Source organism: Panthera pardus, unplaced genomic scaffold (assembly GCF_024362965.1).
Source record: "Panthera pardus isolate Hobbes unplaced genomic scaffold, ASM2436296v1 HiC_scaffold_5, whole genome shotgun sequence".
Taxonomy (NCBI): domain Eukaryota; kingdom Metazoa; phylum Chordata; class Mammalia; order Carnivora; family Felidae; genus Panthera; species Panthera pardus.
This window is the reverse complement of record NW_026526980.1, coordinates 11,676,162-11,700,064: the sequence shown is the minus strand read 5'-3', so window position 1 is coordinate 11,700,064 and position 23,903 is coordinate 11,676,162. Positions and strand designations below refer to the sequence as shown.

The window sequence follows — 23,903 nt, the reverse complement described above, 5'->3', positions numbered from 1 at the left end:
TCAGTTGAGGGAACGCTAGGGGAGAGGCCCCATGCATCACTAGAGACACAATGACCATGATCAAGGCAATTAGCAAAGTGGCAACAGACAGATGAGAAGTGTTGGCAGAATAAATATTATTGGGATGAGGACGCTGGGGGTGGGGAGAACTTGGGAGACATGGATAAATGGGCAATGTTCAACAAGGATGATATAAAACTCAACAAAGATGAGGCATCCTGAGGTCATATTTACTTGGTGGTTCCCTCCATGGGTTGATGTGTTAACTACCTATAAGGAATATAAATCAAGGGGAAAGTGAAGGCATCACTTCTTGCTCTCTCCACCTCCTCCCTCTCCAGCCCATCTCATGGTTCAAAAGTTCTTAACTAGATTACTGGTCAGGGCAGTGATGAAAGTCAGTTTAGAATCTGAGGGAAGAGATGTTTGGCATCATCAAATTGTGAGAGCAGGTTAAATAATGTATTGCAGAATTAGATAGCCTGGACCCAAATCCTGTTCTTTCCCTTATTAGGCATGTGCTGGTTTCTGTGTGTTATTTAAACCCTTGACACCTCAGTTCCCTCATCTAGAAAATGGGGGTGATGAAAATGCTCACCTACTCATAGTATTAAATGCCAAGTGCACTTTAAAAAGTGCCTATGCCCTCCCTTGGCATTATTATGGAAATTCAGGAAAAGGAAAAAGAAGGAGGTGGGGAAGAGGCCCACATGTTAGTTGAATACTAACATATAATGCAGGTGCATGGGAAATTTAAAATTTCTATTAACTCTCTGACTCCATCTCAGGTAAATTCTGTCCAAAGACAGTGTTGGGTGAGTTTTCTCACTGTGGACATCACCAGCTAGGACTTAGTAGCTGGAGCACCATGAACTGTCTATCTCAACTCCTAATGTCCCTACTTCACCTCTCTTGGTCTGTCTCTTGGAGAGAGATAAACTGAACACTTGGGTTTTTCTGCAGACATGTGTAATCTCTAGGGGCCATATGGACTATTTTCCCTGTACATACCCTAAAGACACACTCAAGTAGGTAGTTGATAGGGAGGAATCCAGTTACACACGCCATCCTCAAAGAATGACAGATGACATGACCTAGCTACATGTGTCAGATGCTCATGTGTACAGTCAGGTGATCTCTCCCTTCCCTCTGAGTGTAGCCTGAAGTGAAGACCAAGTGTAATGAGACAAATTCCTATTAGGCTCATAGTCTCATTAGTTGAAGGTAAGAATTCAGACTAAGGTCAATTTACCGACCTTAGAAACTTTGGTCACAATTATGTGACTGTGTACCAGATATTTTCACCTGCTATCTTGTTTCCAAAATGAGATCATCACCATTTCATAGATAAAACCACTGAGGCTCAGAGGATTGAGAACAAGACTAGGCTGAGAATTGAACCCCCAAATGTAAGCTTTTCCCACAACACTTCTAAGCTGAGGCAGAAGCCATTTCTGGTTCTGTGCCCCTCAGTCTACTAGGATCATGATAAGGTCAATGAGGCCATTCTTGTTCTCACCTCCCATCATGAGTGTCTTCTTACCTGCTCCATTTGAGTCCAATAGTCCAGGACATCACTTGCAAAGTTAAATTCCTTAGGTCTATCGTAGTCATTCCATCTCAGGGTTCCAGCTCCTGATAAAGACCGGCAGCAAAGGTACCAAGGGGCAGGGTGAAAGCCATGGTAGGATTTGCGAATGCCCCAGAGGACTTGGAGACTCATCAGCCTCTGCATGGTGGAAGAGGCCTCAGGAAGCCGACACAGAATTCTCAGGTCAACACCTGCCTTGGGAAGAGATGGTACTAGATTGGCCATGGAATAGTAATTTCCTCCACAAAATGAAGGCAATAGCTTTGTGAGAGAAATAGCTTTGTTTCAGATCACCAGAATGTGGACGACACAAGACCCATCTGCATCGCTACCCCTCTCTTGTTAATATTTTCTCCTGGATTCTGTGAGCCAACAATTTTTCCTGCCTGAGATTGCATTTCTGTCACTTGAGACTATAAGAATATTGACAAATATACAGCACCATACTCAGGAATGATGAGGCTAATATCACAACACCTGTGCTAGTGGACTGACATCTGGCCAGATGTGGGGCAGGGAACTTTCCCAGGACATCATTCCAGGCAGCTATCACCAACCCATCAGAGTTGACCCATGAAATGAAACTTTTTGCCACTCCAGATCCCAACAAAGACCCTTCACGTGGAAGCAGAAACTTCATTTATTATTATTGATGACTGTGAAAAACTGCCTTAAGCTAGAACTATTTTTCCATGAGAATGCTGGCTGAAGGAAACCATTTCACAAGCAGTTTTGCGATCCAAGCACTTTATGTCTGCAAACAATAAAGTCTCCTCCCCCTTGGATTCAGCAATCATGGTGACAGACCACAGAATAGATGGATAAAACCTGGCTCAATTTACTTTAAGGTGCTTTAGACCAATAATAATCTAACCCCAATTTTGAGGCTGCCCCCAGAGCCCCACTTTGCATTCCTAGGTGGGGAGGCACTGCTATATATGCAATAGAGTGAATGTCTGCATAAAACAGGATACTTGAAAAGTTCATCCCTTAGAGTTTGCTTGTCAGCATGGATCCTTGGGCCACATGAACTAAATAAAGTATGCCCCTTTCTTTTTACCTCCTGTCAATCAACAGTACCATCTTTTGTTTTATCAGAGCACTTTTGGGCTAGAAAGACCCTAAGATATCAGCTGAGCCAGACCTGGCCCTTAGACATACTCCTGTTGGCTCTTGCTCTTTGTAGGGAAATTTAAAAGTTTTTTTAAAGTTTAATTATTTATTAATTTGAGAGGGGGGGGGAAGAGAGAAAGAGGAGAGAATGAATGAGTTTGAGTGGCGAAGGGGCAGAGAGAGAGGGAGAGAGAGAGAGAATTCCAAGCAGGCTCTACACTGTCAGAACAGAATCCAACATGGGGCTTGGACTCATGAGCTGTGAGAGCATGACCTGAGCTGAAACCAAGAGCTAGATGCTTAACTGACTAAGCGTCCTGGAGGGAAATTTTAAATGGTCAACATTTAAACCTTGGGAGGTTTCATTTAAAAGCCCGGAAGGTTTCTCTTGAAAATGTAGGAGGTCTGGCAATACTGGGCCTTTATTTCAAACTGGCACTAACTGACTGAAACTGAGAATTGTATGCTTCATTTACATGGAATGTTCTCCAATTTGACATGGTTTTCACCATGCTTTTTTTTCCCACACCAGCTTGCTTCTCCACTTACTGTACCTGTCAAGCCTCTGTGCATATTTGAGCTTAAAATCGTTCATTTGGGCCAACATCTCCAAAGGGACAGGGATTTCCCCAAGGTTGCAAGGCAAGTGTAGTAGCAGAGCTGGTTCTAGAAACATGCCTTTCATGTTCTTTTGTCCAACACATACCTGCCTCCACAAATGTGAACTGATTCAGAGCAGGAATACCAGATTCATCTGCGATTTTTATGCACGGTTATATAAATGGCCTCAGGAATCTTCCTTAAAATGCTCAGGGTCAGTGCAAATGACCCCTGAGTAAGTGGCTAAAGACAACAACAAAAGCAAGAGAAATAAGGAGGAAATTAATCCATCCCTTATTAGGGGCTAATTGCATCTCCTTAAAATTCATATGTTGAAGTCCCAAGCTCCCAGTACCTCAGAATGTGACTATATTTGGAGAGAGAATCTTTTCAGAGCTGATTAAGCTAAAATGAGGCCAGTAGATGGACTCAAATCCAGTATGACTGGTGGCATTAAAAGAAGAGGAGATTAGGACACAGACACACATAGCAAGGAAAATGACATGCAAACATGAAAATAGGTATCCAAAACCCAAGGAATGAAGCCTCAGAAAAACCAACCCTGCAGACAGCTTGATCTCAGGCTTCTCACCTCCAGAACTATGAGAAAAGACATTTGTGTTTGGAGCCCCCACAGTCTATGGTACTTTGTTATGGCAGTCCCAGCAAATGAACACACCTCTCTTAATCAAATAAAAAGAAATTACTTTGGCATCATCTTATAAATGTGTTTGCAACTCTAATTTAACCTCCACGAGAAGACCAAACACAGTGCCCAGTGAGGACTGTGGTAGCTGAGAGTGTGCTCTTAGGAGTCAAATAGCTTCAAATTCCAGCCACTTCACTCACCACCTAGGTAAATGGGCAATTTTCTTAACCTCTGTCTAAAATATGGAAATACTGGCAGCACCTGTTTCCTACACTTGTGGTGATGAATGGCTGACATCCCACCTAAAGCATTTAGGCATGGACTCAGTGCAGATGAGTGCTCCGGAATCAGGAGCTATTATTAGTTGTCACTCTCTCTGGGGAAACTCTCACATGCTTAATCTTTGGAATTAGAGTCTAAAGAGAAGGAACAGGAATAAATTAATGAACAATCTTTTGAAGTGCTTTAAAGTAAATGAACAAATCAGGAGACTATAGATGCTGGAGAGGATGGGGAGAAACGGGAACCCTCTTGCACTGTTGGTGGGAATGCAAATTGGTGCAGCCACTCTGGAAAACAGTGTGGAGGTTCCTCAAAAAATTAAAAATAGACCTACCCTATGACCAAGCAATAGCACTGCTAGGAATTGACCCAAGGGATACAGGAGTACTGATGCATAGGGGCACTTGTACCCCAATGTTTATAGCAGCACTCTCAACAATAGCCAAATTATGGAAAGAGCCTAAATGTCCATCAACTGATGAATGGATAAAGAAATTGTGGTTTATATACACAATGGAATACTACATGGCAATGAGAAAGAATGAAATATGGCCTTTTGTAGCAACGTGGGTGGAACTGGAGAGTGTTATGCTAAGTGAAATAGGTCATACAGAGAAAGACAGGTACCATATGTTTTCACTCTTATGTGGATCCTGAGAAACTTTACAGAAGACCATGCGGGAGGGGAAGGAAAAAAAAGTTAGAGAGGGAGGGAGCCAAACCATAAGAGACTCTTAAAAACTGAGAATAAACTGAGGGTTGATGGGGGGTGGGAGGGGGGGGGAGGGTGGTGATGGGCATTGAGGAGGGCACCTGTTAGGATGAGCACTGGATGTTGTATGGAAACCAGTTTGACAATAAATTTCGTATTAAAAAAAATAAAAACTGAATAAAGGTCAAATCTATCCATAAAAAAAAGAAGTCCTTTAAAGTACATTTTGAAGTCACTATGGAATTGTGGCTTTGAAAGGTGGCTAAGCCCACCATTATTTGCCTAGGTACACAGTGCTTGAAGAGTTCCTGGAACTGAGCTTTGATTTCACAAGATTTTGGACTGAAAAAGCTATTTATTTTATGAGGCAACACACTTAGCATGGCAAAGGAGATCCTGGAGTTACAGAGCCAAGTTTAGTTCCACTGCCTACCAGCTCAGTAAACTTGGCCACTGTTTTTATGTCTCTGGAATTAAGGGCACACTAGTAATATCTACCTTGGGGCTTCCTGCAAGGATTAGTGATATAATATGTATACATTATCTTGCCAGCATTGTGCCTAATATACAATAAGGGCTAAATAAATATTGAAGTGCTAATTCCCAGCAAATTCTGAATCCAACTCCCCATTAGATATTAAAAATATTTTTTAAATGAAAGACATTCACTTTATATAATATGAACTAAGTTCTGCATAGTGGAGTTTTCTTTCACTTGTTCACTTTCTGGGTCATTCTTCTCTATGTACCCTCCTTCACAGCCCATCACATTCACATCTGCCTAACATGAAACAGATCACACTCTATGCCAGCCACTGCACTTGGCCTATCACATGTATAATCTCCTTTATCCTTCTCACTCGATACCCCCATTCTCCTTTTGCAATTAAGGAAATTAAACGTGAAAAGAGTTAAGAGCCTTGCCCAAAGTCAGCCAACCTATAAGTGACACAGTCAGAACTTCAAATTTGGTCTTCATATTTTAAACTATGAAAATACTTTCCTGCCCTACGTACATAGACACACACACACACACACACACACACACACACACCTCTCACAAAGATGCCATCGTTCACCTGTCTTACCTGGTACTCTCTAGGCAAGAGGAGGGCTTGGTCCTGGACTAGTGTAGAAATGGGAACTTGGCATATTCAGTTCTCTCTGATCAGAAAAGTCCCCAACACTGTACACACAAAAGAACTTTCCACCTCTGGGGCGGAGAACTTGGCAAGAATTGGATGATTTAGAAATAGGAGGAGATGCTCAGATAGAAAAGGGCAGAAAACAATCACAGTCCTCCATGGGAGATAAACAGTTGGGTAAAGAAAGTATTTGAAGTCATCCCAGTTCTTATGGGATGATGACCTGTGGTGTGAATAAATAAAGTCAAATGGAGAACTCTCACTAGCTCTCTGTGGCTAACCTGCTCTCTGTCCCAACCCTGTACCTCCAATGCTCACATTTAAGTGACAGCCAAGTGGCACAAAGCCTGTGCTCTGGAAGCAGAAAGGTCTGAGTTTAAGTCTCCAGTCTGCCACCTACCATCTCTTTGACTTTCACTGACCTCTTTTATCTACCCTTGTTTCCTTATGTGCAAAATGGGAATGATAATAAGGATACCTGTCTCTTAGAGTTGTCTTGTCTTTGTTGCCTTTGTTAGGATTAGAGAATAATTTATGATGAGCATGTAGCACAGTGCTTGGCATAATCAATGGTGGCTGTTTTTATTAATTTGGGATTTGGAGAGAAATACTTTGGTGTACTAGCAAAATGCAGGGTCTTTGGAATCCCAAGGCCTGAGCTGAAATTCTGGCTCAACCTCTTACAAAATGGCTGATGGACAAGTCATTTGCTCCTTCTAACCCTTGACGTTCTCATCTGAAAAACAGAGGAGTGGGGTTGTTAATCAGATTTGTCCCTTGAGATCTTTGAAAGGACTGCACCTGGTAAAGTTTGTACAGCACTTGGCTGAGGCATGTAGATGCTGGATTGATATTGATGCTGCATTGAATAAGCCCAAATTGCTGCATGAAGTGGCTTGCACTGTTAATTTTCTACTAGAGACATTTTTGGGGTGTTGTGGGGGGATGGGGATCTCCAGAACCTTGACCCAACTTTCCCAGACCCTTTTTTACCCTCCCACCCTCCAATGAACCAAGGACAAAAATACCTCTGCTTGAAGTCACCACAAAGATTGCTGGAGACACGCAGAATATCCCTGCCAGGGCTGACAGGCAAGCCTGGTTTCTGAAAGGTGAGTTGTCCTCCTCCTGGCTGATTCACTCATGATGAATTCTCAGCTCAAGATAGGCTTTTCTACAGAGAAGAGTGGATGAGAAGACAGTGATAGTTGACTGGACATAGATTAAAAATTAAATAGCCAAAGTATCAGAGCATAAGAGACCTTGATATTCAAGCAGAAGATGCAGTCACTTTTGGGAAAATGGTGGGGACAGGAGGAAAAGTCCACAATACACACTCTGGATCTCAGTGGATCTCCTATATGGAAATGTAACACTGGTGTTGTGGTCAAGAAGACCAACTCTGGAGCCCGGCAGCCTGGGTTTTGGTCCTGCTTTACCAGTTACCAGTTCTGTGACACTAACCAGCTTTCCTATCCCCATGTGCCTTAGTTTGCTAACCTGCAACAACGGGTCGATGGTACAGATAGGGGAATTCTCTAAAGATTCCATGCACACTTCTCTTTTCATTTTGAAGCCTCTCTCACAGTCAGAATAAGGCCATTGAATTCCAGGTCTTGGACAATGAACACTAGGCAGACACTAGTCACGTCTGGTCTAGGAAGTTCTCTATATTCTCTTCCCCTGACTCAGTAGTCCCAGAAACCCCGTGTAGAGATAATAACATCAAAATATGTCAAGAGACACTATCAGCCTCATTCTCTCTCGGGCCCATTCTGCATTACAGCTTTTAGATACCACATTCTCTTACCTCTCTGTACAGTTTGCTGGGATTTCTGGACCTCCCAAACCAATCGTGAGATAGGCTCCGCATCCAGCTCACAGCCCAAGGGGTCTCTGTATCTCTTACCCCAGGATCCCCTTCTTTTCAGAGTAACCAGACCCTGGAGGCATGCGAGAGATGGAATGTTACCCACACGTGTGTAGAGAAGAATGACTGAAAAAGAAAAAACAAAAATCATGAGGGCATCAAAAAGCTGGATCTTAGTTTCTGTAAATTAAACCCCTGCTTTTCTAAGCAAACACCCCCTTCCTGCTCAGGCTCAATCCTTCCCCTCTATCCCTCCTTCTGTGGCTGACTGGCTCTGTTGGCCACCTGCAGGTTTAACTGAAGGTAACTAAACCTAAGTAAGAGGTTACTTCTGATCCGAACTCTCAGAGCTGGTTTGCCACGCCCAAGCTGACTGTGCCTCTGATTGCTGAGACAGCATTTATTCTCTTGGCACCCACTCTGCCCCTCACACTGCACCTCTCCTAGTGGTTTTCCTGAACCCCGCCAGGTGCCTCCACAGGCCTCATCTCCGCGGATCTCTATTGTACTCGTGTAGTGATACTAGAGTACAACCGGTTCCGGATGAGTTGTCCGCTGCAGCAATGGACCAACTCACGCTGGTGCCTTCAACTCTAAAGGTTGGCTCCTTTCTGGTAACCATCAGTTAGTTCTCTATAGTTAAGTCCGTTTCTTGGTGAGAGGGGGTGAAGGGTGAAATAGATAAATGGGGATTAAGGAGGGCCCTTGTGAGGAGAACCTGATGTTATATTTAAATAATGAATCACTAAATTGTACACCTGCAACTAATATTACAATGTATGTTAACTAACTGGAATTTAAATTTAAAAAACTTAAAAATATATATTCTCTAAATAGAAAAAAAAAAAGAAAATTTGGGCTCTTTTCCCCACCGATCCTTGGCTAGCTACTTCTTTGTAGGTAGGTGACACTACTTGCCTTTTCTCTCAGGTTTTCGCTTTGGTCTCATCCTTTTCTTCTTCTCTGCAATCCTGCCCCATTCTTACTGTATCTCAGACTTAGCCATACCTTGCCTTCCTTTCTTCCCTCTTTCTTTACTTCTTTGTTTCTTTCCTTCCTTCCCTCCTTTCTTCCTTCTTGTTTACTATAGCCATGAACTATTACCTCTATTCTTATTTATTCAGTATTTTTCTTTACATCAATTCCCTTTAAAAATTAAACGAACAAGAAAAAGCCCAGAGTAATCCAAACAAAACTCCGTACCACTACTATAATTAAGCAATTATTTTACTTGTCACAGGCAGGAAACTAAAAATGAATACAATGAAAGCAAAAATTGTTGCTGTTATTAAGCCCCATTTCCAGTACAGTTCCCTGCCAAATATTTGAGACCAGTCTTGTTCTTTTGTTAGAAAAGGGAGAAATTAAGGTGTGATCATTTATTGCTATGATAATATTACATAATAAACAGTGGCACACATTTATTTAACACACATTTACTGCTTTCTCTCTAGTCTCAGACCAGTGGCTCTTTTTATAGTGGACAGCAGAAGCACCCCAAAATCAAGCCAAACCCTGTAAGCGCATTTAAAACTTCTGTCTGTGTCCTTTCTGTTAATGTTCCATTGGCCAAAGCAAGCCACAGGACCAAGCTCAACCTCATCAAGCAGAGAACCATTTTCCTTCCTGAATACGGTGTGTGGGAGTAGGGAGTGAGTACAGAGTGAATATTTGCTGAATAATAAATCTACTCTACCACCATAGAGTAGAGGACAGAGAAGTAGCAAACTGAGACTTTCTCTTTTTTTAATTAATTAATTAATTTTAAAAATATTCCTATGTCTTTTATTTTTTGTTATTTTTTTTTTTTTATTCTCAGTTTAGTTGACATACAGTGTATTCTTGGCTTTAGGAGTGGAACCCAGTGATTCATCACTTACATATAACACCCAGTGCTCATCCCAATAAGTTCCCTCCTTAATGCCCATCACCCATTTCCCCCACCCCATCAACCCTCAGTTTGTTCTCTGTATTTAAGAGTCTCTGTGGTTTGCCTCCCTCTCTGTTTTTATCTTATTTTTCCTTTCCTTCCCCTATGATCATCTGTTAAATTTCTCAAATTACACGAGTGAAGTCATATAATGTCTTTCTCTGACTGACTTGTTTTGCTTAGCATAATACCTTCCAGTTCCATCCACATTATTGCAAATAGCAAGATTTCATTCTTTTTCATCACCAAATAGTATTCCATTGTATATGTATACCACAGCTTCTTTATCTATTCATCAGTTGATGAAAATTTGAGCTCTTTCCATAATTTGGCTATTGTTGATAGTGCTGCTATAAACATTGGGGTGTATGTGCCCCTTCGAATCAGCATTTTTGTATCCTTTGGATAAATTCTTGGTAGCAGAATTGCTGGGTCCTTGGGTAGTTCTATTTTTTTTGAGGAACCTCCAGTTTTCCAGAATGGCTGCACCAGTTTGCATTCTCTCCAACAGTGCAAAAGAGATCCTCTTTCTCTGCATCCTTGCCAGCATCTGTTGTTTCCTGAGTTGTTAATTTTAGCAATGCTGACCAGTGTGAGGTGGTATCTCATTGTGGTTTTGATTTGCATTTTCCTGATGATGAGCAATGTTGAACATCTTTTCATGTAACTGAGACCTTCTAGTTGACTTAGTTGAAGAGAAATGGACAGGGTGAGCTCACTCTGGTTCTGGACAAAATCAAGGTTCCTTTAGCAAGGAACAAGGTGGTGTAGAGGTGATTGTGCGGAAGGCCACTGAGTGGGTCAATTAGCCCGCTAGGACTGCTGTAACAAAACCCTACACACTGGGTGGTTTAAACAACAGACATTTATTTTCTCACAATTCTGGAGGCTGGATGTCCAAGATCATGGTGCTGGCAGAGTTGGATTCCTCTTGGCTTGCAGATGGCCAGCCTCTTGCTACCTCTTCACATGGTCATCTGTCTATGCATGCACTTCTGGCACCTTTCTATGTCCCCTAATCTGCTCTTCTTTTGAAGACACCAATCAAGTTGCATGAGGGCACTCTCTAATGCCTTCCTTTTAACTTAATTGCATCTTTAATTTTTTTTTTAATTTGATAGAGAAAGAGAACATGAGCCAGGGAGAGAGGCAGATGGAGGAGAGAATCTTATGCAGGCTCCATGCTCAGCACAGAGCCTGATGCAGGGCTCAATCCCAAGGCCCTGGGATTGTGACCTGAGCTGAAATCAGGAGTCAGACACTCAACTGACTGAGCACCCCAAGCACCCCTTAACTGCCTCTATCAATGTCTTATCTCCAAATACAGTCACGTTCTGAGGTAATGGGGGCTAGGGCTTCAGCATACAAAATTTGGGGGACACAATTCAGCCCATAACAGCAGGAGAAAAGCTATGTTGGCCACACTTGTTGAAGTCCCTCCCTCCTCCAAAAGTTGCTTCTTTGATTCTGTATCTTTTCTTCTGTTCCTTCCCCTTCCAATTAATGTTTATTGGATATAGTAGACTACATTAGCTGTTTCCATCTTTTTTATCTGCTACTGATAATCCAAAGCTAATTTTTTCTCACTTAATCACTCACCAAAACTGCTTGGGTTTTGCTTGTTTATTGTTTGTTTTCTGGAAACATGTTCTCTAATGTGCTTGCTACCAAATGCAATAGGTCCTTTTCAGTTCTGACTCATGGCCATTCTGGGTGATGTCAAGAAACTCTTCAACTGCTCTCTTCTTTATGCTATCACATCCTGTCTTTTCTGAGTCTTCTTTGTCAATATTGTCCACAGGGCCCCCTTTCTATTTCTTCTCTTTAGATATTCTTGTTCTCCAAGGACCCATCCTCAGCAAGTAGCTCCTCTCATTCCCTATGAACTTTCCATCTCATTCTTCCTTTGTCTGGGTAATTTCCTAAACCACATTTAAAATCATGACCTTTCCCCTGAGTTCAAACTTAAATATTCAATTGATTACTAAATACATACCAACCTCAGTATGACCTATATTAACATGACCACAACTGAAATCAATGTCCCCACCTTCAAACCTGTTCCTCTCAGAAAGTTTTACAGTCACCTACCCCAGTATAAGTAATCAAAAACCTAGACATCATCCTTAAGCGCCTGTTTTCCCTTAACTCCATTTGCCTTATGTAGTCACAAAGTCACCAGGTTCCAAGAGAAATTCTTCTGATAATTTCTCAAATTTGGGGTGCCTGGCTGGCTCTGTTGGAAGAGTGTGCAGCTCTTGATTTCGGGGTTGTGAGTTCAAGTCCCATATTCGGTATAGATATTAATAAACAAATATTTAAGAAAACAGTTTCTCAAACTTACCTTTAATACATTCACCTCTCACCTACCAAGGTAATCATTTAGACTTACGTTGTTTTCTGAATTCATTATTCTCCAGATGAAGTCCAAACCCTTTATCATGTGTTACAATGACCACTCCTGTCATTTCAAAACTTGAACTTGATGTTGAAATAATATTGAGTGCACCTTCCCCAGGCTAAGTTCCTCCTTCTAAGTACAAATAGTGGCAGCAATCTTGGGACATATTATGTCACCAACACATATGCAAATTGGTTAGTCTGGGAATCTCCTAGAGCTATTGATTGCCCAGGGAAATTATACACATCCAATACTTGGCCACTGGGACTTGGCAATCCTTACTTCTTAATTCCTGGGATTACGGGGGTATCATACAGGCTTTTACTAGATAAGGACAGGAAGGATGAGGTTATCTATCTTTATCTCATCCTGAAAAAGACGATATTTGGTGATTTCATTATAATCCCAGGAAGCCAATCTTTGTGAAAAGGACAGGCTAAATATTATGACTACATTTTCCAAGCCATACAGAGAAGGGGATGGAGTGAAGGGAGGAGATGCAGATTGCTGATTTTGGGTAGGTCAGACATTTCCCCTAAATATATGGGTTCCCATCATCAATCATTCCTGAGCATTGAGAAGATAAGGAGATTGTGGGCTGGGCAGTGAGGAAGGGGATATGATAAAAAACAATAAAGATAGCAGTGAAAGTGTCAAAATGAACAATCTGCCAAATTTAAAAATTTTGGAAGCTGTCAATTAAATGATATTCCCTCAAACCTGGATAAATCCAGATTAAGAAAGACAAAGTTGTGCTATTTGATTAACAGATTGTGTTTCTCTACTAGCCCAAACATAAACTCTGGTGTCTTTCAGTGGATTGCAGGATATCACAGTATGTACACATTGGAGTGGGAATTTTAAGATGACTGCAAGAGAAGTACTTTGTCAGGGGCTGGAAGAGATGGCAAGTGAAACAAAAGGGTGCATGGGTGTTGTAGGTATGTTTGAACCTTCTGCTGTCATTTACCAGCTATGTGGCTTTGGGGATTATCACTTGATCTCTCCAAGTCTTTGTTTTCTTCTCTGTAAAATGGGGAACATAATATTACCTGAATCAGGGGTGTCTGGGTGGCTCAGTTGGTTGAGCGTCTGACTCTTGGTTTCAGTTCAGGTCATGATCTCGGGGCTTCATGGGTTTGAGACCTGCATCAGGCTCTGCACTGGCAGTGCAGAGCCTGCTTGGGATTCTCTCTCTCTCTCTGCCCCTCCCTCACTTGCACTGTCTCTGTTTCTTCCAAAATAAATAAATAAACTTTCAGAACAACAACAAAAATAGTACCTGAATCAAAGGGTGACTATGAATTTTAAGTGGGATCAATATCTGTATTTTCTCGGTATAGAGCCTGACACTTGGCAAGAACTTGATAAGCGAGTGATATTCTAACTACTGCTGTTGCTGTTATTACTAAGTATTCTTAAGGAGAAGAATCTAGACTCTCTGAGGTCCTTTGCTTGCTTCTCCAACTCACTTGAAACTGCTACGAAGGTTTATCCTCCATCCCTGGGTTCGAAACAAAGCCCCCCAGAGGCCCCAGAAACTGAGTCTGTGGTTCATCATTCAACAATGCCCCTCTCCCCTTCTTTATTGTCTCCAAAGACAATCCCCATGGTCTTGATTTAAAAATGATTTTAGGGGGCACTTGGGTGGCTCAGTTGGTTAAGCATCTGACTTCAGCTCAGGTCACAATCTCACAGTCCGTGAGTTGAAGCCCCATATCAGGCTCTGTGCTGACAGCTCAGAGCCTGGAGCCTGCTCTGTGTCTCCCTCTCTCTCTGCCCCTCCCCTGCTCATGCTCTCTCTCTGTCTCAAAAATAAATAAAAACATTAAAAAATTTTTAAAAAATGATTTCATTACTTGATTCTAGGAACACTCGATATCCCCACAAACACGAGCCATGAGGAAGGGACACTTCTTTGGAGGTGCCTACACTGTTCTCATACCTACGTTCTGAGGTCTGTAGATGCCACAGGACAGACAAAATCCCTAGGCCAGTGTCTGGCATGTGGCAAATACTCAATAAATGGAGATTCCCCTCCTCTGATCATGCCTGCCCTGAGGTTTGGGGTGACTTGGGGAGGCCTCCAATGTCCCAACCACATGCACATGCCTCTCTGTATAGAGGCCGGTCCAGGGGTGAGATGGAGGGTCTTGACCTTTCATTTCCTTCCTAAGATCCAGGATTCTGCTGGACTCTGCCACTGTCTGTTTATCTGCCTATCTGTGGGAGTCATTATCAGTCCCCCTCCCTCCTCCCTTTCTCCTACTTTTCCAGTCTTCCATCATTTTTCTTCATCAGTCTCTCTTATATGTTTATCAAGTGTTTTATTTCCTTCCTCCCTCCCTCCCTTCTCACCTCCCTTCCTCCCTTCCTCCCTCCCTTCCTCCCTCCCTTTCTTCCTTCTTTCTCTCCCTCTAATTCTCTTTCTTCCATCCCACCTTCCCTCCCTCCCTTTCTTTCTCAATTGCTTTCTTTTGCAGTTTTATTTTTCTCTCTTATTTTTCTTTTTTCTCTGTTCCCCTCTCCTTCCCTCTCTTTCATTCCCTCCCTTTATTCTTTCAATATCTAACATGAGATTTTATGCTCGTAGCCAGGGAAAGACAAATATTGGATGTCTTGTCATAAGGAATCTCACATACCCAGAAGAAGGCAGAAGGCCCAAAGGAAAATGGAAGTAAACAGAAGAAGGGCAGGGCCCAAAAGGGTGTCCTTGCAGGTCTCACTGGGCCCCAGCTTGCCCAAAATTCTACCAGTCCTGTTCTCGAAGCTTCTTCTGCTGGATTTTCCCTGTGAAAGTTTTGGGCAAGTCTGAGACAAACTCCCCTGTTGGGAGAGGTCAATCCAGTGTGGGCCATCTGTGACCCCAGTGGGGCTGAATTTTTCAGAAGAACTGCTCAGGGGAAGCTCTTGAGGCTGGAGGCTGTAGGCGAGTGAGGGCAGCCTCTAGAGAAGAAGGAGCTTCAGAAAGTGTTCTGGGACAAGGACAAGAAGAGAATGACTGGAACGGTACATAAAGGTCTACTCCATGGTGTCTGACATACTCTAGAACAGGGGAGAGCAGCACAGCAAACACAACACTGCACAGTCAGACACCTGAGCTTTGACCTCACACTCTCTGGGCTGCAGTCTCTCCCCTACAACCCACCTGACTTTGGACAGGTCACTTGACTTTTCTGAGACAATTTCCCCACTGACTTAACTGGAGGATAGTGACAACTTTGTTGGGTTGTTGTGAGGATAAAGTAAATTTACACAGGCTAAGTTCTTAGCATGAGTAAACACTAGAAATATCTTAGCTGTAGTTATTAGCTTGGACTAGAGAGACTAGATATTTAAGAGTTACAAAACCCAACTTTGAATTCCAGCTCAGCCATTTCTTGTTGGTGTGCCCTTGGCAGAACTATAAAATCTCTCCAATTTCATTTTTCTTACCTGTAGGGGAAAACATGTTTGATGTCGGGACCCTTCCATCTCTAACATTCCTGAATCCTAGGACAGGGGTGATGAAGACAGTTCACAGAGACTTGCTGTTACAAGGCTCAGCTTTGCCAGGGCTTTGGTCTTAGAGTCAGATGGCCTTAGGTCTGATAAATAACAACAGGGATACTGATATGGAAAAAGTTACCTTCTTAACAGCTGATGTGGGAAATTTCCAGAGCCAAGACTGACTTTGTGGATGAAGGAGTTTGTTAAAATCACAGTGGGATGGAGCAGAGATTGACAAACTATAGCCTGTGGGCAAAATCCAGCCCTCCTCCTGTGTTTGTAAATAAAGTTTTATTGAAACACAGCTATACCCATTCATTTCCAATGGTCTCTGGTGGCTTTAGCACTACAATGGCTGAGTTGAGTTCCTAAAATATTTACTAGTTGGCCCCTGGGGTGTAGATAGAGGGTAGAGAGTAGCCTCACAGGAGAATCAGGGAGTTTTTGGTCCCTGGAAGGAGGGAAGAGGTAGAAAGAATGCTGCCCAAACATTCTAGAGGAGAGACTTGTAAAAACACACATCTATTGAGTAATATGACTGTGGATCCACTGGAGCCTCCAAAATATTCATTAATAGCTCAAAATTCATAATATATTGGGTATGATTGGATTTTTAGTTTCCTTTTAAAATACTTACTACATGCTTAGTATGTGCTAGTCTTCTAAGTGCCTTATGTCTTACAAATATTAGCTCTTCTTAACAACCTGTGAAGGAGTAACATCATTATCCCCATTTCACAGATAAGGGAGCTGAGGCACAGTGAGATTGTTAAGTAGGCAATGGAGATGAATTTTGGATGCAACTGTCTAATTCCAGAGGCTGTGCTAGGACTGACTGCCTCACAATGAATTTGAGGCTGAAAGTCTGTGGTAGGCTCTTTGATGTGCTGCCCACTCCCACCCCCCCCCCCACCCCCCCCCCCCCACCCCCCGTAAGAATGATTTAACCCTCCCACCCCACTGCCAGACCTCTTAGGGGAGTGCTGCAGCCAAAGAAAGCTTCCTCTCCCAGGGCCATATTCCCATCCCAGTGCAGCCTGCAACCATGCCTGATCTACATAGGGCTATAAAGCACCCTCCCAACCTTGCCTGCAGCTCAGAAAACTCTGAAAGGTCATCCTACCTGCAGAACTCCCCATGGGGGTGTTTGAGGTCCCCAGTGTGACTACATCACAGTGCACCTTCGCCTGTTGCCCAATCCTGCCCCTTCCCTTCCTTTCATTTCCCTTCCCTTCCTTTCTCTTTCTTTCTTCAAGTGTTGATCCCAAAGCACTCCCTAATAAACCTCTTGCATGTTAATCTCCTTCCCAGAGTTGATTTCTCAGAAAATCCACGTAGGACAATTAGCCTGTGGTGACAAAGCATCAGTGAGCTTCTGGATTATGTACAGATTTCATTAGCTTTAGGCTTAACATAGCTGCTCTCATCTCTACCCTAGACTCAAAAATACTTTTTTTTCCCCTTTCCCTGGGGCAAACTCCTATCTTGCGCCCACTTCCAAAAACTGGGTCCCCCTTCAGTGTCAACTGCCATGCTTTAGTTCCCTGCCCTAGAGTAAACACAGGTATATAGTGGATTCTGTGCTTTTTGCCTTTTCTGGTAAGAGCACCCCTGTTTTCCTGTGGAGAGCTATGCCTCTCTCCCTCAGTCCATATCATGGGTGTAAGTCTGTCTTTTCTCCATCTTTCCTGCACTTGCTTCAGAGGTGATCACATGACCCAGAACTGGCCAATCAGAGTGTTCCATCACCCTGCTTAAGGGATTGATTTAATGATGGGCCCATGACTTAAAACGGTCCAATGAGAATCAACCTGAAGACTTTTGCTGGTGCCTTTAGGGGAAAAGATGCTCTTGTATTATGTGATTTGCTAAACTGCTAAAAACCTATATTTGGAGCCTATATTGGTAGCCATCACAAAGGGGGAATATATATACCTTGTGCTAATCCTGTTAGATACATGGCTCCAAACACTGAAGAGGTCAGGAGATCCCAAGTTATCTGAAACAAAAATGTCCCACCAAAGGTCACTTGACATCCAGCTTGCTAAGTCATGCTCCCTCTTGCCTCCCTTCCCAACTGTCTTTCTCGAAAACACCAGTGGTAGTCCATCCAAAGAGAAATGGATTTGAGCTCCGAAAAGTCTCAAGCCCTGATCATGTATCTCTGTAGAGAGGAAGGGCTTTTCTTACCCAGCATTCATCTTGGCCTTGATGCCCAGGCTTGAGTGGGAGTGTTCTGCCACCTTGGGAAGGCCACTAGTCCCACTGGTGAAGTAGATGGCAGCTGCTTCTTGGCTTCCAGTCTCAACACAGCAATGAGTGGTAGACGCTTCTCTGACAAAGACACAAACTGTCCAGTTTTCAGTTCTGCCCTGGACACCAGAGGTCCTGGAGACTCATCTCTTTCCACTTTCCTCCATGCTGGCAAGGGCAAGTCAAGCCAGCCCACTTCAAAAGGGGAGCTTATGAATGGTTAAGATCAAGAGATCCAGTCAGGCTTGGACTCAAAAACCACTCGGATTTGGCACTTTGTTAACTATGGGACTCTGGACTATTTATTTAACTTCTCTGAGTTCCATTTTCTGTATCTGTGAAATGGCATCGATAATTCTCATAGAGTTAATGAGAAAAGGAAATTAATTGTAACACAAAGAAAGAACAAAGAAAATGAGCAACTTGCTCAGCACAAACTCAATAAACGTTAACTTGATTGTTGGGAGCCCTTGCACAATACAAGGTAAACAATATGTGCTCACTTAGTATCAGTTCTCGCAGTACAGCCTCTTCTATTTTCCCTTGACTTCCTCTCTCAAACATCTCGTGTAGTGTCTCGATTTCAAGTCTCTCAAAGCTGGTCACATGTTGTCTCTTTCTTTGACAGTTAGGAAACCCATAGGGAGAACAAAAGCTTTTGTCATGTCATGCTTGTGAAATTAGAAAAAGCTTTTGTTCTTCCTATGGGCATCCTAAGAGATGTGTCTCTAGTGGAGGGAGTCCAAACATGTGACAGGGAAACACATTCTTCCAACCAATCCTGCCATCCACTGTTGGAAGGACACATAGCGTTAGAAGCCTTGCATAGAGATACAGAGGGTAGGGAGAAGACACTCAGTATATCAGCATCCTCTTGTATTTTACCTTATATGCTCTTGGCCTCACCTCTGATTCCTGCCAGGTTTGCAGTAACCAGCTCTGGGGATTTCAATCCAGTTGGTGCTGCTCTTGGTGTGGACCATGGGTGACTCCCTTTTGTGCCCAGGACTTCTCTGTTACCACCATGGCATGGGACTCTGAGCCTGCTCTGCATGCATGCATGTGCAGCCCCCAAGTGTGGGGTATATGATGCCCCGCCCAGTACAACCCTCCGCCAATAGGAGTCAGATGGCTCAATGCTTGTCAGTCCTTGAGTGGACAATCCTGGGAGGCATTCTGTGAGGTCCCTGCAGATCAAGCCCACTTACCCCATGCAGTGACCCAATAACAAACTCTTAAATTATCTTTTCCTTCTTCCCTGCTTCACACTCCCCAGTCTCACACTCTGCTCCCTGGACTTCCCAAATAAAGCACCTGCTCGTAAGTGCTTTGTTCAGTTTCCACTTTTGGCGAAAACGCAGGATGAGACATGTAGATACTCGCCGTAGCAGTGTCCTGAAATCCAGCCACCCATTCCAGCTTTTCTCAGATACCAGTAGCTTCGTTTTCAGGAAAGGGCAGTCAGGGGTCACAGTGTCCACTGCCTGGGCCACTTTGTCGCCAGCCATGATGGCCCTGCCCTTAGACATCTGCGGCATACACAAAACGTCCTTGGCTTTCATTTGGATAGTCCCAGGCATGAAGATGAGGCCTGGAGAAGCCAAAAGTCTTAGAGAGAACTGGGAGTGAGGGTTATCTTCTCCCCTAGAGAAACGTGATGTAAACAGCCAGTAGGGAGCAAATGGGGGAGGAGGGGGTGAGGAAGGGATGGCCACTGGGGAATATCAGTAACAAGCCACTGAGGATCAGAGAGTGATTGTAACACAGATTTCCTGGTGGTGTTGAACTTCAAGAGGTGTACTGGGACTAAGGAGAGAAACTGATCTCACACCATGGACAGTCTAATCCTTCTTCCCCCCCACCCCCCGAACACACACATACACTGCCCCACAGGAGTTTCCTGTATCCAAAGACTCTCATATCGGATCTAAACTAAGGAAAGACATTTAGAATTTTTCTAGTCCTGCAACACAGGTCCTACTCTAGACCCTGGTGACTTCTCCCAAACCTGGGACACTGAATTTTCACCGGCGAGAGTGCTCTTAGTTTTCTTCGTTTTTGTTTTCTATCTTGATGAGACTGTCGTGATTTTGTTTATTCTTCTAAAGTTTCTTTATTGTGGAAGGAGAGGGAGACAGAGAGTGAGCAGGGGAGGGGCAGAGAGAGAGGGAGACACAGAATCTGAAGCAGGCTCCAGGCTCTGAGCTGTCAGCACAGAGCCCGATGCGGGGCTCGAACTCACAAGCTGTGAGTGACCTGAGCTGAAGTTGGACGCTTGACTGACTGAACCACCCAGGCGCCCCTGTTTATTCTTCTAGAGAATAACTAGACTTACAGTTCACCATTTACAAAGCTGATTTCGCACATTCCTCCTGATGAACAGCTTTTACCCCTGGCTCACTTTCTTCCCACTTGTAACACTTCAGGATCCACACTGCAGACCTGTTAACCACATCCAGTGTGTCTCCACCATAATGGCCATGTTGAGTCAGGCCCACAGAAAAGCAGACACATCTCCTCCGCTGAGATCTCCTTCCCTTCAGACCATAATCTCTCACTCTGTCACCTTCCTCACATGGCCTGGAAGGGCCTCCATGCGACCCCAAGTTCCTACAATTGTTTCTACCTCCTCTGATTACTCCTGTGTTTTGACCACAATTACATCTTCCTCCTTATTGAGAGAATATCTGTTGCATGTGAGAGAGGCAAGGAAGGAAAGGGTGGGAACGAGGGAAGGTTGTGCAGGAGTTTCTGTGGCTCATTCTTAGACCTCTCCATTTGTCATCTCTCATCTCTAAAGGTTGATGATTCTAGAATTTCTGTCTCCATCCCAGCTGTTGTGCCCTTCAATGCAATTTCTTCTCACTTCCAATCCCTTCTTTTCTTTTTCCCATACATATTTTTGATTGAGATATAATTGATATATAACACTGTACTATTTTTAGGTGTCCCAAGTAATAATTTGCTATATGGATATATTACGAAATGCTTACCACACAAGTTAACATCCATCACCACACATAATTACAAGTATTCTTTCTGGTGATAACAACTTCTAAGATCTGCTCTCTTAGCGACTTTCAAATACACCAGACATTATCGTTAACTAGAGTCCCATGCTGTACATTACATCCCCAGGACCTATTTATCTTTTAATGGGAACTTCTCATCCCTTCTTGAACATCACATGAGCACCCCCAACACTTACCTAACTGAACCTGTCATCTTATCCCAACACCCCAATACCTGTTTCTCCCTATGGTCCTCACTGCAGGGAAAGCCTGTAGCATCCACCCAGCTGCCTGAGTGTCTGTGACTTCCCCATCTCCCTGGCTTTCTTCCACTACCATATGTCATTCATCAAAAAAGGGTGTTCTTGGGGCGCCTGGGCGGCTCAGTTGGTTAAGTGTCTGACTTGGCTCAGGTCATGATCTCATGGTTTGTATGTTCGAGCCTTGCATTGGGCTCTGTGCTGACAGCTGAGAGCCTGGAACCTGCTTTGGATTCTGTGTCTCCCTCTCTCTCTGCCCCTCCCCTGCTCACACTCTCTCACAAAAATAAATAAACATAAAAAAGGGTGTTCTCAACTTCCTCCTAATTGCCTCTTAAATCCACTTACTTGTCTCTGTCTCAACCACCCCATCCAAGCTTGAAGCCACCATTATGCCTTGTCTCCTGTCTAGGTTTCCCACACCCACTCCTGCCCTCCTTCATCTCGTCTCTATGCACCATCCAGCATGACCTTTTACAAACAGAATATGATCATGTCACTCAATCCATCCATGCTTTTCCATTCCTCACTGGATAAGGATGCAGAACCCTCCCCATGGCACCCAGGGTCCTGCCCATCTTTCCAGGCTCACTTGCCACTAGTTTCTCCTTGCTGTCTCCAAATACACAGACATCTTTTCAGTGTTTCCCATAATTTGCAAGCTTCTTTCCTGTCTGTTCTGTTCCTTCTGCTCAAGGCATCCCTCTCTGTCTCTTCTCCTGGCTGAATCCCACATATCCTTCAGATTCCAGCCCAAATATCACTCCACTGAGACTTCAGTGACCCTCTCAGATTAGTCAGTTCAGGTCTCCTTTTATAATAGGGAATGACAACATTTTTGTGCAAAGGGCCAAATAGTAAATATTTTCAGCCCTATGGGCCAGATGCTGTCTGTCCCAAATAGTCAAGTCTGCCATTGTGGTGCAAAAGCAGCTACAGGCTATATGTAAATAGGGCATGGCTATGTTCCAATAAAACTTTATTTACAAAAACAATCTGTGGACCAGATTTGGCCTATAGGTCATAGTTTGCCAACTTTTTTTTCATTAAGTTCTTATAAAATTCTCATGCCACTTATCAAAATTGTGATGAAATAATTATGTGTGCAATTAATAGTTGAATGGCCATCTTTCTCCAAAGATCTTTAAGTCCCATGAATGCACAGGCCATGTTTTGTTTACTCTGTATTAGCAACCTCTAGCATAGTGCTTGGTGCATAGCTTGCTTAAATAATTAGAAAAAAGGGTGGTATTTCCTTATGAGGAGAGACAGCATGCTATGTGGACGGGACATCTTTTGGGAGGGGCAGTTGAATTTCTCTGCCATCAGCTTCCTTCACAAGGGAGAGGGTGACCAGACCAGGTGGCCAATTACCAACCTCCTCGCATGCAGCCTAGGGTCACCAGCCCCCTCTCAGGCACTTGGGGCAGCACCACGGCCACAAGGTCCCCATGCTGCTGGCTGCATGCGCCCAAAAGGACATTGGCTGCCTGCTGGCTGAGTTCACTCAGTTCACTGAAGTTCATTATTTCATCCCCATCACTGCTCACTCACCACAGGGCTGGGTCTGTAGGTGGCTTGCCAGCCTGAAGAAAGAGACCAGCTTATCAGGGTGGGCCGGCACACATGCACAGAGAATAAATCCCCTGCCTTGACTCGGAATTGTCACATCAACGCTTAGTAGACTTGTTGACATCAACCCCCCTATACACTTCAATGAGCTTTTATTTCTATGGGTTCTATTTACTCTACTAGAAATTAATTTTTTTTCAACGTTTTTTATTTATTTTTGGGACAGAGAGAGACAGAGCATGAACGGGGGAGGGGCAGAGAGAGAGGGAGACACAGAATCGGAAACAGGCTCCAGGCTCCGAGCCATCAGCCCAGAGCCTGACGCGGGGCTCGAACTCACGGACCGCGAGATCGTGACCTGGCTGAAGTCGGACGCTTAACCGACTGCGCCACCCAGGCGCCCCATACTAGAAATTAAAACTGATACATTTTATAAATATGTGTGCTTCTAATAATAACAGTAACAAACCATTATATTTTACCACAAATAAGATATGTGTTAATACAGAGGTAAGTATACTTTGTAAAAAACAAAATAAAAGAAAGAAAGAAAGAAAGAAAGAGAGAGAGAGAGAAAAGAGAGGTTTCATTTTACAAAGAAAGAGAAAGAAAGAAAGAAAGAAAGAAAGAAAGAAAGAAAGAAAGAAAGAAAGAAAAAGAAAGAAAGAAAAGAAAGAGAGGCTTCATTTTACAAAGAAAGAGAAAGAAAGAAAGAAAGAAAGAAAGAAAGAAAGAAAGAAAGAAAGAAAGAAAAGAGAGGCTTCATTTTACATTTTTGCAAATCTCTTGAAAGAGAAGACAGATTTTTATCTGTTTCTGTCACTTAGTTGCAGAGTCACCTGACATGTAGCCTCTGGAAATAACCACTGTATCCTTGTCAGAGCATGAGAGTGAAAAAGGAAAATGTTATCTTAGATTTGTTTACTTGTTTCCCTCTCTCTCTATTGATGTATTTTTTTTATTACAAATATATATACCATAAAATGTATTATTTTAACCATTTTTAAGTGTACAGTTCAGTGGCA

General features: G+C 43.2%; 1 protein-coding gene and 1 long non-coding RNA gene across 5 annotated transcripts in view; one reads left to right on the top strand and one right to left on the bottom strand.

Annotated features, from left to right (window-relative positions):
- The window catches only part of LOC109278419 (acyl-coenzyme A synthetase ACSM1, mitochondrial-like), a 53,006-nt gene extending 44,822 nt beyond the window's left edge, over positions 1-8,184 (bottom strand). For 2 of the 4 annotated variants that reach the window (XM_019468762.2, XM_019468767.2), the window contains exons 1-2: positions 6,036-6,166; positions 1,544-1,786 (exon numbers count right to left, since the gene is read on the bottom strand). In XM_019468762.2, the coding sequence (XP_019324307.2) occupies positions 1,544-1,735 (192 nt within the window). In that variant the 5' untranslated portion in view covers positions 1,736-1,786; positions 6,036-6,166. Of the gene's footprint in view, positions 1-1,543; positions 1,787-6,035; positions 6,167-7,120; positions 7,267-7,902 lie in introns of those variants that run through there. The other 2 variants (XM_019468764.2, XM_019468765.2) reach the window with 2 other exon arrangements.
- A 67-nt stretch (positions 8,185-8,251) lies between these two features.
- The window catches only part of LOC109278422 (uncharacterized), a 26,619-nt gene continuing 10,967 nt past the window's right edge, over positions 8,252-23,903 (top strand). Inside the window, exons 1-2 of the long non-coding RNA XR_002085658.2 lie at positions 8,252-8,561; positions 13,110-13,234. This is a non-coding gene — a long non-coding RNA (uncharacterized LOC109278422). The remainder of the gene's footprint in view (positions 8,562-13,109; positions 13,235-23,903) is intronic.